General features: G+C 38.9%; 1 protein-coding gene and 1 long non-coding RNA gene across 2 annotated transcripts; one reads left to right on the top strand and one right to left on the bottom strand.

The window, feature by feature from the left end:
• The first annotated feature begins 8,082 nt into the window (after positions 1 to 8,082).
• Positions 8,083 to 13,056, top strand: ccdc124 (coiled-coil domain containing 124). Its single transcript, XM_080430900.1, has 5 exons — positions 8,083 to 8,158; positions 9,225 to 9,405; positions 9,920 to 10,124; positions 10,494 to 10,599; positions 11,349 to 13,056. The coding sequence occupies exons 2-5, from the start codon at positions 9,247 to 9,249 to the stop codon at positions 11,551 to 11,553; spliced, it is 675 nt and encodes a 224-aa protein (XP_080287026.1). The 5' UTR covers positions 8,083 to 8,158; positions 9,225 to 9,246; the 3' UTR covers positions 11,554 to 13,056.
• A 156-nt stretch (positions 13,057 to 13,212) lies between these two features.
• On the bottom strand, positions 13,213 to 14,336 carry LOC308087297. Its single transcript, XR_013933306.1, has 2 exons — positions 13,846 to 14,336; positions 13,213 to 13,815 (listed from the first exon to the last, which is right to left on the bottom strand). It is a non-coding gene; the product is annotated as an uncharacterized lncRNA (long non-coding RNA).
• Between the last annotated feature and the right edge of the window lie 495 nt (positions 14,337 to 14,831).

Genomic DNA, 14,831 nt, shown 5'->3' on the forward strand with positions numbered 1-14,831 from the left:
TATTTAGCATTAAAAGGTATCCTGTGGTACTTGTTGATTTTACTGCCGTGTTAATAAAAAAGATGCATGGAAGGTGGCATTTTTAAATAAAATGTTTGTCAATGGCCATGTTACTATACTCCCAAGTCCTATATAATTTAGTTATTATTTCTCTAGGCACTTTTGCATACATGGCCTACTGCCAACACAATTTCATTATGTTTCCAGACAGAGTGAACTGTAAATAAGTCTACTTTACCAAACAACAACCAGACCAAAATACCAAGAGACAGAATCGTTTTTTTCCTTTTCACAGAGGCCTCAACAATGAGCCAATAAGTTACAAATACCCCAGTGTTGATCAATTATCGTGCCATTTATTGTACCATGTCCTTTCACACACATTCATACTAAGTTTTACAACTCAAAAATTACCATCATGACACTCAGAACTTCAGCAGAATATTGTGAAGTAGACAGACCGGGGGTCAAAACAGGAATATCTGTTGAGGAATTAAATGTACATCGTCTCTCATGATCCCCAGTTTTGCTTGAGGGCCCCATATTGTTGTCTGGGCCCCAGACAGCCCCCAGACTCTGGAGGGCCCTTTGTGGTCTTTTTGCCTAATTTATGCTCCACTGTACGACGGTGTTGCGCGCCGAAAATAGCCCCATCTACAAGCTCACGACGCCTTGAGTCGTGAGCTTGTAGATCGGCTATTGTCTGGCTAACTTTTGAGTGTTCGGAAGGATCACCAGTGCCACCACCACAACATCATCATCATCGTCACCAGTCGTCCGCGGCGGCCCGGTTCGAGTCCTCCTCCCCGGCCGCCACGGCGCAGTCCAGCCGCTGGACCCCCGGCAGAGCCTGGAGGTCTCGCTCGTTGAGCTTCTCCAGGAAGGACGACAGCAGCCGCTTGTTCAGGTGGTCCGTCAAGGTCCTCTGCTGCTCGGACGCCTCTTTGAGGACGTTCGTGTCCGTCTTCTCCTCCTCCGGGTCCCCCTCCTCGCCGTCGGCCGGTTCTCGGTGGTCGTTAGACGGCGGCGGTGGAGGATCATGAGGGGCCGACTGGCTGCGGAAGGACAAGCCGTTGGAGTGTTCACCCTCCCCGGCGTGCGGTTCGGACAAGCTCCCGGCGTCGGTGGTGGTGGTTTCCGCGTCGGATAGGTTCGCTGCCTCCATTCGTGCTGCTATTAACGTGGTCTGCAGGGCGGCATTCTGCAGTTGTTTGAGCCGTTTGCTGTGCTGTGTGCCCGGGGTGAGGCGGTCGGCCTGGCAGGCTTCGGTTCCAGGCTGGACGGGTTGGTCAGGCTCGCTCTCACGCTCCATAATGCTGCTTTTACGTCATGAGACCGCGCGACGACTGACTGTGAAATGCTGCCCCTTGCGGTCGGTCGGTCGTCTAACCTGGGATCAATACCATCTCGGGTTTCTGATCCGGTCGGAGCGGAAATAGCTTTACGTCATCAGGTAGCCGGCACATGCCACCGGAACCTCCGGTGCCGTGCACCTCCAAAATGATTCCCCTAGTTTAAAATATGCTTAGTTTAGTATAATCGTTTCATTTCTTTTGGTATAATAATGGTTTGGCATGTCCATTTTCTATTCTAACTCGTCGCACGACTGGCGAGACTAACATAATTGATTCGCATTATGTGGGGAACAAAAACAATGCGACGCCAACCGGAACCCACCACCGGAACACGATTATGTTTTTCCTTTTTTCTAAACCGGATCACATGGGCCTGTTTGGAACGAATACCAGGCTTTCCTCCGAGGTGGAAAGGCTGGTGACGCGAGGTTACAGAGAGAGAGAGAGAGAGAGAGCGATAGTGAGAGTGTGTGAGAGAGAGAGAGAGGTGTGGGTGGAGGGTGTGTGCTGTGCTGCAGACTGCAGTGCTTCTCAAATATTTAAAAGAAAACCCCCGAATTTATACAGGTTAGATTTAGTACAGAATTCCATGACTGTCGGTGGAGACAGAAACCTATGATCTGAATAGTCATACTTATTTATACATTCTCTCATTGCTTCTCATTACATTCTCATTTCTCATTATAGGGCTACCTTCTAATCCAGTGGTTCTCAACCTTTTCAGGCTGTGACCCCCCAAAATAATCATATTTGAACTGGGGACCCTGTCTCCACTCCACACCGATAAGCACCTGGAATGTAGGAGTTAAGGCATTTAGTTCAATCTGGGATCCCAGGTCCAAAAAAAAAAGGAAAAACAGCGCCCCCAGTATGGAGTTACATTTGTGTCTTTATTAACCAAACAAAAGAAAAACATTTGAGAGAGAAAAAATATAAACAGAGCAAAGAATAGTTTTGAAAGAAAACGAATTAAAACAGCAAGCAAAAAATAATAATTTGTAAGCAAAGGAAATTATATAAACAGAACAAAAAATATTTTTAATTAAAACAAATTAAAAACGCAATCAAAAAAAATATATTTGCAAGCAAAAAATATAAGATTTGAAAGAAAATAATAAATAATTGAGAACAAAACTTTTAAAATTCAAGAGTAAAAAAATAAGGAAAAACGGTTTAAACTACATAAAACAAAATACTTAGTAAAATGTTTGGGTAATAAAATGTGTTGTGCTAAATAAAATGTTTTTAATGTTTTTTTTCCTCATTTGCGAATGAAAGTTGTTTTTTCTGATTGCAAAATGCCTTCTCTCTCAAAACCTATGTCTTTGGTCTCGATTTTTTTTTTCTCTCTCTTGGATTTGTTTGTGTGAGGGGTTAAAGTTCAGAAGGCGGGTCCTACGCTGATAGATGTAAGACACCTCTCCATTGGTCACTTGGAGTCTGAGTGACAGCTCCCCCTTCCTTATGTAGCTTGTTGAATGCAGGGATGGAGGTGTGTTACGGCCAGCATGGTTTTTTGATTATTATTATTATTAGCAGTTTGCAAAAAAAACTAAAAAACATGAAAGTATAATGCAAGGTCAGCTAAGAGTATTTAAAACCTAAGAAAGATGACTTGTTTCCATTGGGGTCCTTTGTACTCAATTCATAGAGACATTTAATGACAGACAGATATACACTACTATGCAAAACATCATAAAAACAAAAACAAAAAAAATATGTACAGTAAACAGTTTGAGTAAACAGATTGATGGAATACTTTATTAACAGTAGGATACAGAGGTACAATTGTACAATGATTGTTATAAGGATAACACAAAAAGGCTTGTTTCCATTGTGGTCCTCTGGGACTGAGGTCAGAGCTCCATTCCAGCTCTGGACGCTACACTATTCGTTACAATATTGAGCATTTTAGGCTATTAGCAATTCAGATGATTCCCTAATGTTAGGTTTCTGTTCTACTTACAGTTTGTGATCTGTATTTAAAATTGTTGTATTGTTGTTACTGTTATAGTAGGCCAGTGGTTCCCAAACTTGGGATCGGGACCCTCAGAGGGGGTCCCCAGATTAGCTTAATGGGCAACATTGTTTTCTCTCTCAACAGTAAACAAACCAACCTATACAGTATAAGTGTATACAGGGTAACACATTTCTAAAGTGACAATTTAATGACTTTTAAGACCTTTTTAAGGCATTGTGCGCTTGAAGTTCGGCTATTTTCACAATATTTATCTGTGGAACTGAGTCAAACTAAATCTAATGCCTGGGTCAGGGTGGGTGGTCCCCACTTCAAGTATGATTATTTTGGGGGGTCCCCAGTTCAAATATGATTATTTTAGGGATTCACAGCCTCGGAACCCTTTGAAATTATAAAATAAAGCTACATTATTTTATGTTATATTCGTTATTCTAATTAAGGCAAGGCTGAAGTGACTGGCCTATTGGCCAGGCCCATTCCAGATAGACTGCTTTGGAAACGTTTCGTCTGATAGTGTGCTTCAGCCTGTGAATCCCTAAAATAATCATATTTGAACTGGGGACCCCCCAAAATAATCATACTTGAACTGGGGACCACCCACCCTGACAAGCACTTGAAATTGTAGGCATTAGATTTAGTTTGACTCGGTTCCACAGATAAATATTGTGAAAATAGCCGAACTACAAGCGCACAATGCCTTAAAAGGTCTTAAAAGTCATTAAATTGTCACTTTAGAAATGTGTTACCCTGTATACACTTATACTGTATAGGTTGGTTTGTTTATTGTTGAGAGAGAAAACAATGTTGCCCATTAAGCTAATCTGGGGACCCCCTCTGAGGGTCCCGATCCCAAGTTTGGGAACCACTGGCCTACTATAACAGTAACAACAATACAACAATTTTAAATACAGATCACAAACTGTAAGTAGAACAGAAACCTAACATTAGGGAATCATCTGAATTGCTAATAGCCTAAAATGCTCAATATTGTAACGAATAGTGTAGCGTCCAGAGCTGGAATGGAGCTCTGACCTCAGTCCCAGAGGACCACAATGGAAACAAGCCTTTTTGTGTTATCCTTATAACAATCATTGTACAATTGTACCTCTGTATCCTACTGTTAATAAAGTATTCCATCAATCTGTTTACTCAAACTGTTTACTGTACATATTTTTTTTGTTTTTGTTTTTTATGATGTTTTGCATAGTAGTGTATATCTGTCTGTCATTAAATGTCTCTATGAATTGAGTACAAAGGACCCCAATGGAAACAAGTCATCTTTCTTGGGTTTTAAATACTCTTAGCTGACCTTGCACTATACTTTCATGTTTTTTAGGTTTTTTTTGCAAACTGCTAATAATTCAATCAATCAAAAAACCATGCTGGCCGTAACACACCTCCATCCCTGCATTCAACAAGCTACATAAGGAAGGGGGAGTTGTCACTCAGATTCCAAGTGACCAATGGAGAGGTGTCTTACATCTATCAGCGTAGGACCCGCCTTCTGAACTTTAACCCCTCACACAAACAAATCCAAGAGAGAGAAAAAAAAATCGAGACCAAAGACATAGGTTTTGAGAGAGAAGGCATTTTGCAATCAGAAAAAACAACTTTCATTCGCAAATGAGGAAAAAAACATTAAAAACATTTTATTTCCCAAACATTTTACTAAGTATTTTGTTTTATGTAGTTTAAACAGTTTTTCCTTATTTCTTTACTCTTGAATTTTAAAAGTTTTGTTCTCAATAATTTTTTCTTTTCTTTCAAATCTTATATTTTTTTGCTTGCAAATATATTTTTTTGATTGCGTTTTTAATTTGTTTTAATTAAAAATATTTTTTGTTCTGTTTATATAATTTCCTTTGCTTACAAATTATTATTTTTCGCTTGCTGTTTTAATTTGTTTTCATTCAAAACTATTCTTTGCTCTGTTTATATTTTTTCTCTCTCAAATGTTTTTCTTTTGTTTGGTTAATAAAGACACAAATGTAACTCCATACCCCAGCGTTTTTCACTTTTGCATTTGCATCAGTAGCGCAGCTCTAAATCTGTTCTTGAGAGATTACATTTAGTTTAATCTCTCAAGAACAGATTCAGAGCTGGGTTCCCAGATTGCATTTAGTTTGACTCAGTTCCACAATAGACTGTAAAAAAAAATAGGGTTCAACTTCCACAGATAAATGAAAATAGGTGATCTTCAAGCTCACAACGCCTGGCGTTGCATGGCCCTGTGAGTTTGTAGATCGGCTATTTTCAAATGTTTTGCCCTTTTCTTATATTGTTTCTTGTTTAACAATTTGGTGAATGTTTGACCAGTTTTTGTAGTTTGTTGATTTGGCTACTTTTGATGCAGTAATGGTCTTCTTTATTTTCTAAAAGTCCTTAAACTGTCACTACTTCACTGTCATCTGGGCCCGACCCACAGGTTGAATCTAGCTGGTGAAATTTCAACCACTTTCAACCTGCCATCCCTATTTTGGTACATGTCAAAGGCAAATAATGTTGATGATTACTACCTGCATCTTTGTCTTGCATCTTTGATAGAGCTGGTTAGGGAAAGAAAACCCTGCTCTATGTTGATAAAAAGATGAAAACCCAGAGTAAAAATGAGACGGAATCAAACAGACAAGTTAAAAAGCTGACATTGTATTAAGAGGGATAATCAATACACAATAGAAGAGATAGTTGTTTAGACCTATCAGTCTTCATCTGATGTTTGTCCTATAAGGATAATTCCTTTAACAGGTCCGTTCATGAAAGTCCTTACGGTCTTGTTTCCAATGAGGGCCTGTGAGCAATTAGGGGTTAAGAGTCTTGCTCAGGGACAAATTTCATTTCATCGACACATTTGCTGGCCTGGCCTGGAATCATACCTGGGGCAACCAGGGCCTCTGGCTCCCTAGGCGGGCTCACTAACCACTCAGCTATGGCCACCCCTATACTCTAATCCCAAGCTAATAATACAAAAGTATTCATCCTCAGTAAATATTTGTCTGTAGAAAAGACAATTATTGAAGTTGCCAAGAGCTATTTGATGTTTGTTATTAAAGATTATCCATCAAAAGATAACTTTAATTAAGAACATAGCTGTCATATGACTTGGTAATGCATGAGAAACAGGACTGCACAATGAATGAGTTTTCAAATAGAGGATTCATTTCTCCAGGTATTTAATAACCTTTATTTGTTGTCTTTATGTTGACTATATCACATTACAAGGGCCAAGTACAAGGGTAAGTTCTTAAAGCCTCACTATGTAACTTTTTTAAAATTAATAAACTGTAATTGGGTCCAATCTGTATGGTAGAGTATGTTAATACAATATAATTTATACAATTGGGGTGGTTTTATTTTGTCTCCCTGCTATTCTATTGAGACATTTAGATCGTGTCAAAGGTCATGTCTCACCTAGACATGATCTGACACAAATTTTTACCTGAGGGTCAAGATTCAATTTATCCCCTGAGCAAGCAGGCAGGCTCTATTAGCTCAATGGTAAAAATATCAGCTCTTGCGCAGGAAACCAGGTTCAAATCCTGGGTAGAAGAGGAAAGTTACATAGTGCAGCTTTAAGTTATGTTCATTTTTGACCCTGTACATTTCTTCAAGTTATAATTTTCACTTCCCAACACTAATACTGCATTATATTCTTTTTATGTGCAGTAAAACGAACTTTAAAATAAACTATGGAAGTGTGAAACTTGACCAGTATATTCAAAGTCACTTTTAGGTTTACCACGAAGTTTACTATTACTTGTTGGTCAATTTCTCTCCTAAATACATTCATTATTATAGTTGTATCCCTTGTTTACTTTAGGCTATTTGATTTGAATAGAATCAAGTTATGTTTAATATATTTTTAGTTTTATGATCCCTTATTGCAGGGCTTCCCAAAGGAATAAAAAATAAATAGAATAGAATGAAATGAATGAATTCATCAATGAATGAAGGAAAGACCCAAAACGGGTCGCAATCCTATGTTTCGGAAACACTGCTGCTGATAGATAGCAGCGTTGCCAAGTCCGCTTATTATAAGCCACTTTGGGGTTGTTTTTCTGGTAAGTTGCTTGTTGTAAATATATATTTTTTTGGGCTAGTTTCTAAAGTGTAGTTGCTTATTTGGGCTTGTTTCCTAATGCTGTTTAAACCAGTGGTTCTCAAACATTTTCATGTCATGGACCCCCAAATGATTATGTATTTGTCCACAGACCCCCATCTGAAAATACTTTGTGTGTTGTTAAAATGTTTAAAAAATGTTTTTTTCCCAAGATTTTTTCTTTCTTAAAAAAAAAAAAGCAGATCTACAAGATCTACAACCTCAATTAGTGACGCGTTGTGAGCTTGTAGATCGGCTATTTTCAAATAGCCGTAGCCTCGTCGCTTCTTACCCCAAGTCCTAATCTACCCCCCCTTTCTCCTTCTTCTCTTGTACATATTTTTCACTCTCCATACCAGTAACCTGTAAACTGATTGTATGACATTCTGTATAGTAGTGTGTATATCTGTCTGTCTCTTATATGTATCATGATTTGTGTGCATGGGGATCTCATCTTAAACAAGCTTAGTGCTTAATGAGACTCCCAGTTTAGTAGACCTTGTATTGTATTGTGAATTTGTACTTCCATGTACTGCCATTCTCATGTCTTACTAAATAAAGTACATAAATCAATCAATCTTTTGGGCTTGTTTTCCTAGACCTGGTTATTTATTTCTCTCGCAGAATCTGGCAACACTGATAGACAGTACGTCATCAGAGTGCGCCTCAGTTTCAAAGAGGGGGTGGCCACCAGATGCCTCTTCGAAACAACAATATTTTGTCATCTAGGTATGACTATTGTTTCCTTTCTTATACATTTATACTTTCTCATATATATGGATACCGAACAATTCTCCCATAATTCAGTCACAGCGAAGTTGAAAATATCAGACGGCGAGTTGGTTTGAGAATAAAAAAACTAAGACAACGTTGTGTATGTAGCTAACAGGCTAATGCCTACTAGCATGTTAGCTGGTTTGCTAGTGCATTGTAAAGAGAGAATGAATGAGTGGAACATAGTGAACCTGTTCAATGCTATTGTTACAAAACTACTTATTTAATGAGAGAAGTATTTAGTTAAACTACTTATTCAATGAGAGTAGTAATTAGTTACAAAATTACTTATATAATGAGGGTAGTATTTAGTTTCAAAACTACTTATTTACTGAGAGTATTATTTAGTTACAAAACTACTTATTCAATGAGAGTAGTAGTTAGTTACAAAACTACTTATAAAATGAGAGTAGTATTTAGTTACAAAACTACTTATATAATGAGTGTAGTATTTAGTTTCAAAACTACTTATTTACTGAGAGTATTATTTAGTTAAAAAACTGCTTATTTAATGAGAGTAGTAATTAGTTACAAAACTACTTATTTATTGAGAATAAAGTTTGCACACTGGATCATGCTCCAAATTTTAAAATGTATTCCTTGTTTATTCACCGTTAGGCCTGTAAAACATATTACATAATCGCCTGATCTCAATTATTTGAAATCATTATCACAATTATTTTGCGTAATCGTTACCATGTTGAAAATGTTTGGCTCCACACGTTGTGAGCTTGTAGATAAACTATTTCCACTTATTTAAAAAAAAAGAAGTATATTCTGTAGTTATTAAATATGTCAGTCAATTCTTTGTATATTTATTTTATTTGACATATCTTCGCTGTTCATTTTGTTTGCAAAGCCTAAAAGCCAAACAGAATTGTAAAATGTATTTGTTGTTGAATCATCTTTATTGTCACATCACAGGTTTACAGGTATAAAACCGTGGGCGAAATTCGTTTTTGTGCAAGTAAAATGTCAGGATTGTTGGTGACACTAGCCCTCTATTTGTTGTTCTTCTCAGCTGAAACGTGGCCAGAGGAGGAATGCCCAAGAAGTTCCAGGGTGAGAACTCCAAGGCGGTCACAGCCAAAGCCCGCAAGGCGGAGGCCAAGGCTGTGGCCGACGCCAAGAAGAAGAAGGAGCTAGAAGACGCTCTGTGGGAGGAGAACGACAAGCATGTCCTGAAGAAGGAGCAGAGGAAGGTATGATGAACCAGTGGTTCTTCTCAAAAGAACATTTTCACATCAAGGACCCCCAAATTGGTATATATTAATTTGACTGCGGACCACCCGTCTGAAAATGTTTTGTGCCAGGGACCACCCGGAAGACACTTTAAAGATGTTTAAAAAATTTACAAAAATAGCGGATGTACAAGCTCGCAGCGTGACACAAAGTGACGTGCTGTGAGCTTGTATATCCGCTATTTTTTAATAGCCAAAGTATAAAATATGGATAAAGACGTTATAATGATTGTGATGCTGTATTAACAAATTTAGCTGGGGGTGTTAATTGGCAGAACGACTACATTGGGAGAAGGCTTGAAAATAAATAATGGGCTACTCAAAAATTCTAAGAGGGTTTAGTTTTTTTCCCGAGCCAACAAATCGCTGTTACATAAACTCCACACTGGGTTGTTGTGGAAACAACTGTTTTTTAAGCCCATCCAGAGGACAATGTAAAGATCAAAACCATACTTTGCCCTCTGCCCTTTTGTAGGATGACAAAGAGAAGAAGAGGTTAGAAGCTTTGGAGAGGAAGAAGGAGAACCAGAGACTCCTGGACGAGGAGAGTGCGGCGCTCAGGGCCAGACCACTCAAGGAGATTGCTCTTGGACCACCTGGTAAAGTGACCCGGGCACAGATCGAGGAGACGCTACGTGACGAGCAGCAGCAGGGCACGACGACAGAGGCCAAACCGAAAGGTACAGCTTCTGCTAAACCAGTGATTCTCCAGCTTTTTTCATTTCAAGGACCCCCAGTTTGATATCGTTGCTGTCGGGGCAGAAACCTCCTATGTCCATATTTTAACTTTTTGTGTATTTTTTGGGGGACAATGAGGTTTCCACCTGACAGAGACAATATACATTAGGCCACAGACCCCCATTTTTATCTTTGGGACCTTAATCTCTACACTGTAAAGTCCTATTAGAGAGTCTCAAGCCCAGCTACATGGTATATTTAAACACATACCATGCATAAGCAGACACATGCCATTTTGCATATCAAGACTGCACATATTCTCACACATATAGAGATATTTATACGTGGCGCTTGTTTTTTTTCCTCCACAGAGCCAAGCCACCTGGACACTCCTCTGGAAGAGAATGTCAACCGGATTGTCCCTGACGAGGGCACAATAGAGGCCAGAACGATAGAGGACGCCATCTCTGTCCTCAGGTAATTGTCAATGTCCACTGTGTGCACAGAAGCATCCGCTAAGGTTTGAGGCTGCATCTATTAGGCACTGTTCACACTGTGAACGTTTTCACAGTGTTTTCTGAACAAAATGCCATAATTTCCTATGAAAGGATGCTGATCCCACATCCATCGCCGGCTGTAGGCAGTTTGTGAGGCAGCTTGCTCATTTTTCCGCTCAGTTTGTAAGAAGATTTTAGTTAATTTTCAAAAAGTTATTTGTGTTAATTTTCTATTTGTTTGTTTATAAGTCAAATGTTCTCAAATCGAAACTTATAAAATCAAAGTTTTGCAAATCGATTAGAAAATGTTGCATGTTTTGACAAAATATCAGCCAAAACATAGGTGGGCTAAAAGTCTCTAAAATCAGGCATATGTCGGGCCCTGAACCTAACACAAGACAGTGACGTTTTGAAATATTGTAATTGCAGACATGTAGCGTTGCAGAATGAGCATACCAGTTTTAGAAATAACATGTTTTTTGGGTGATGTCATTTGGTGGCGTATTTACGTTCTCCACCAGAACATATTGTAGGTTAATATGTACTTGCAATAGAGATTGTTGCAACTGTAAACTGAATTTGTTTGGAAAACATAGAAACATAACGGCCAGGTAACATTTGGTCAGAAAATAACCTATAATAGTATTGATAAAGTACCAGACCAATAATCAGTATTGATAACAGTAGTAGTATAGTAACTTTCCTAATGATAACCATACCTCCCCCCAGCACGGGTCCTGAAGACCTTGACCGGCACCCGGAGCGCAGGATGAAAGCAGCCTACAATGCTTGGGAGGAGGTCAACATGCCCCGCATCAAGATGGAGAACCCCGGCATGCGGCTGTCGCAGCTCAAGCAGATGCTTAAGAAAGAATGGGTGAAATCCCCAGAGAACCCCCTCAACCAGCGTTTTGCCACCTACAACACCAAGTGAACAGCACCCCTCACACACCCCCACCCCTCCCGAGCTCCATTTCAAATAACAAAACGGTCTACCTGTATGCACATTGGGGCCTTATCATGGAAATCGCTACGTTAATAACAACTCACCCTAATATGAAAGTGTTGCTCATGAAGGCCCTCACACGCCGCCCCACTACAAAGCCGTAGTAGGGCTCAGTTTTGAACTTGAACTTTGTGTTTGATTCAAGGTTTAGTGAGGACCCCCCCGCCCCCCCCACACAGCCGGTCTCAGGTCCCTGTTGACTTTGATGATGTGTGTTTGCAAGCCCCTGCGATGAGGAATCCGAGTTTCATTTATACATGATTTATTTTGGGCCCTTCAGGGGAGGTGTGGAGCCAGATGTTTTGAGATTAAAGTAATTTATTGAAGTTCACAACCCCACTATTGGCATCACGTTCTTTTTCTTTTCTGTTTTATTTTTTACATACAAGTATATATTTTTAAATATTTGAATAGGAGACTTTAAGGCATTTGCTATTTGCATTTACCTTTTAGATAATAGGCTCTGTGCATAAGTGTAGTACCGGGTTTCCAGAAGTTGGCATACCCGTTTCTTGTCAGTTCAGTTTCTCTTAGCTTTCATTTCATTGGCTCGGCACCAAATTTGAACCGGAAACACATGAAGGTCAGTTATGCACAGAGCCTGTTGGCAGAGTCTCTGATCCAGAGCGACTTACAACAAGTACAATTATAAAACACACAGAATCTCGCAATCGGGATATGAGCGGATTCCATATATATTAACATGGAAGCAGGCTGGATTTGGAGATTTGAGAGAGATTAGAATACAATTTGTTAACTTATTAAGACTTATCCTTTGCATGTATGAGTGTACAACATCATTCACAGTGAGAACATGTCAACAAACATGCAGGTATGAACTAGAGAGAAAAATATCCAAGAAAGAAACCAGCACTGTTTCATTGTTTCCACCATATTGAAACAATGAGCGAACACAACATTAACTGCTAAATTAAAGTGAACTCAAAATGCCATTTTACTATTATTTTTGTTATTGTAGTTGATTATACAAACCTTGTTAAATTAAAAATGGGTAAAAATACTTAAAATAGGATCCCCCCCTGCCCCTCAAATTGAACAGATTTCATGATGCGTTGTGAGCTTGCCGATCTGCTATTTTCTGCGAAAGCTTTCCCCACAATACGGATGCTGGGATTTTAAGTGATATTTTTTGGTTAAAACAAAAACGTATTTTTCTTTGGTTTTGTTTAACCCATTGAGACCTGAAGCCGATTCTACATGTCTCCTAAATCCCAACAGTTTTCTAAAAAACTTAAGTTTCTATATCAGTGGTTCTCAAACTTTTTCATGTCAAGGACCCCCCAAATTATATGTATTTGGCCGCGGACCCCCATCAAAATATTTTGTTCCAGGGACCCCCCAGAAGCAAAGATTTGAGTAAAAAATGTTCACTTTAAAAATATATATATTCACAGATTTGCACACATTTTCACGATTTTTCAAAAATAGCAGATCTACAAGCTCGTAGCGCGGCACTCGGTGCCGCGCTATGAGCTTGTAGATCTGCTATTTTTGAATAGCCCAAAGTGTAAAATAATGCTTTTTAGCTCAAATCTAAAAAATGACACAGTTCCAGGTCTTAATGGGTTAAAGGCTAAAGCTCTATATTCTGATAGTAATCATTGGCATTGCTGTATAGAGTGTTTGTTCAGTAAGCAGGGTCATCCTGTCTCCAGCTCTTTAGTAAACGTTAAATAAATGTTCACATGGGGACACTCATTTTATCCAATCAGGAGGAGAGAGAATCTATTTCTTCAAGCTTCAATTTTATAGTGTTCCAGTTCCAATTTTGCCTGCTCATGTATTTGTTTCATCACTTCCAATTTCACTTGTTTATCCTGTATCCCTTATGAGTTCTCTCTCCTGATTGGATGACATTGGTTTCCTGACCTGAAACTAGTAGTCTGCTTACTAAAAAGCTGGATAGACCCCTGTTATACCGAACAAACACTCAGAATATAGAGCTTTTTATCACTTTAACAAAAACATATAAACAACAGCATCTTTAATATCACTCAAGGTGGGAAATCTTCACATCAAATGTAAATATAAATTGTCCTCTATGTGCATATTTGGCCAACCACCATTTTGAATTCGTAGCGGAACATCAAGGTCTAGATTAGGGGTCTTCAACAGGGGGTCCAGGACCCCTAGGGGTCCTTGGCCTGAAAAACCTTGAAGACCCCTGGTCTAGGTGGTTGGTGGAGTAGTGAATGTTACTGTCAGATTTGCAGATTTACCAGCAGCCTCTCTAATTGTTGGACAAAATAATGATAGTTTCCCATTCTGGTGCACACATTGTGATGTGATTCGTCACATTTTAGAATCATATTACATTTAACATCTTTACGTCCTGAGCTTATTCTATAGATTGGCTATTTTCAAAACAATTGCCAATTTGTTTTCATTTGTTATTTTTTTGTGATGTTTTATTTACGATTTTTGCATTTATTTTTTAAATAGTGCTGAAGTGGTTAAGGTTGATGATGGCCTTTTATGAGTTGGGTTGCAGCCTTGCAATTTTTTACCATTAATAATTATTATTATCCAATTCTGACTTGAAGGACAGTAGGCGCCCCTGATCCATAACTCTGCTATTTGGGATGGATTGAATTGCATAGGTACTAGGTAGATATTAAACCATATCAACTGACAGAAGAACCAATGAAAAGGCAGAAACAATAATAAACCATCTGTGAAATTCACTGCTGATGAGCAAAATGACTCCATTTGTGTTTGTTAAACGCCTACCCTACTTCTCCTCTGGTTATCCCACCAGCCAGCTCAATAGCAGGGATGCAACAGTTAATACAACTATTCAATTTAATCAATTATAAAAAGTGATCGATTTAAATAAAGTAATCGATTTTGAAAAACACTTCATTAAAAATGCTAGAACCCCCGCAAATGGAATCAAATGGACCTGTCTAACTGGGTCCATTTGCTTCCATTTGTGCGCTCAGAGTTATGAGGGTCGGTGGCCTCATAACTCTGCCCCCAGAGGCAAAAACAATAAGAAAGAATAATACAAAATTCTCATTTCTTTTACCGAATGGGTTCCCAGATTGGGGTTAGGCAGAGTTTGTGAGGTTAGGGTTAGGCATATAACCACATCCACCTGGGCGAAACACCAAAGAAAGAGAGTCCAGTAATTAGTGATGATAAAAAAATTGTGAATACTCCAGTAAAGTAAAAGTACCTCAACA

The sequence above is a fragment of the Gymnoscopelus braueri genome, assembly GCF_963280865.1.
Source record: "Gymnoscopelus braueri genome assembly, chromosome: 6".
In the NCBI taxonomy this organism is placed as follows: Eukaryota; Metazoa; Chordata; class Actinopteri; order Myctophiformes; family Myctophidae; genus Gymnoscopelus; species Gymnoscopelus braueri.

Excerpts from the sequence above, each read along its gene's own strand:
- ccdc124 (XM_080430900.1), top strand. The coding sequence starts at position 9,247 with ATGCCCAAGAAGTTCCAGGGTGAGAACTCCAAGGCGGTCACAGCCAAA. Across the intron at positions 10,125-10,493 it reads GACAGAGGCCAAACCGAAAG|AGCCAAGCCACCTGGACACT; the intron begins GTACAGCTTCTG and ends TTTCCTCCACAG. Across the intron at positions 10,600-11,348 it reads GACGCCATCTCTGTCCTCAG|CACGGGTCCTGAAGACCTTG; the intron begins GTAATTGTCAAT and ends ACCTCCCCCCAG.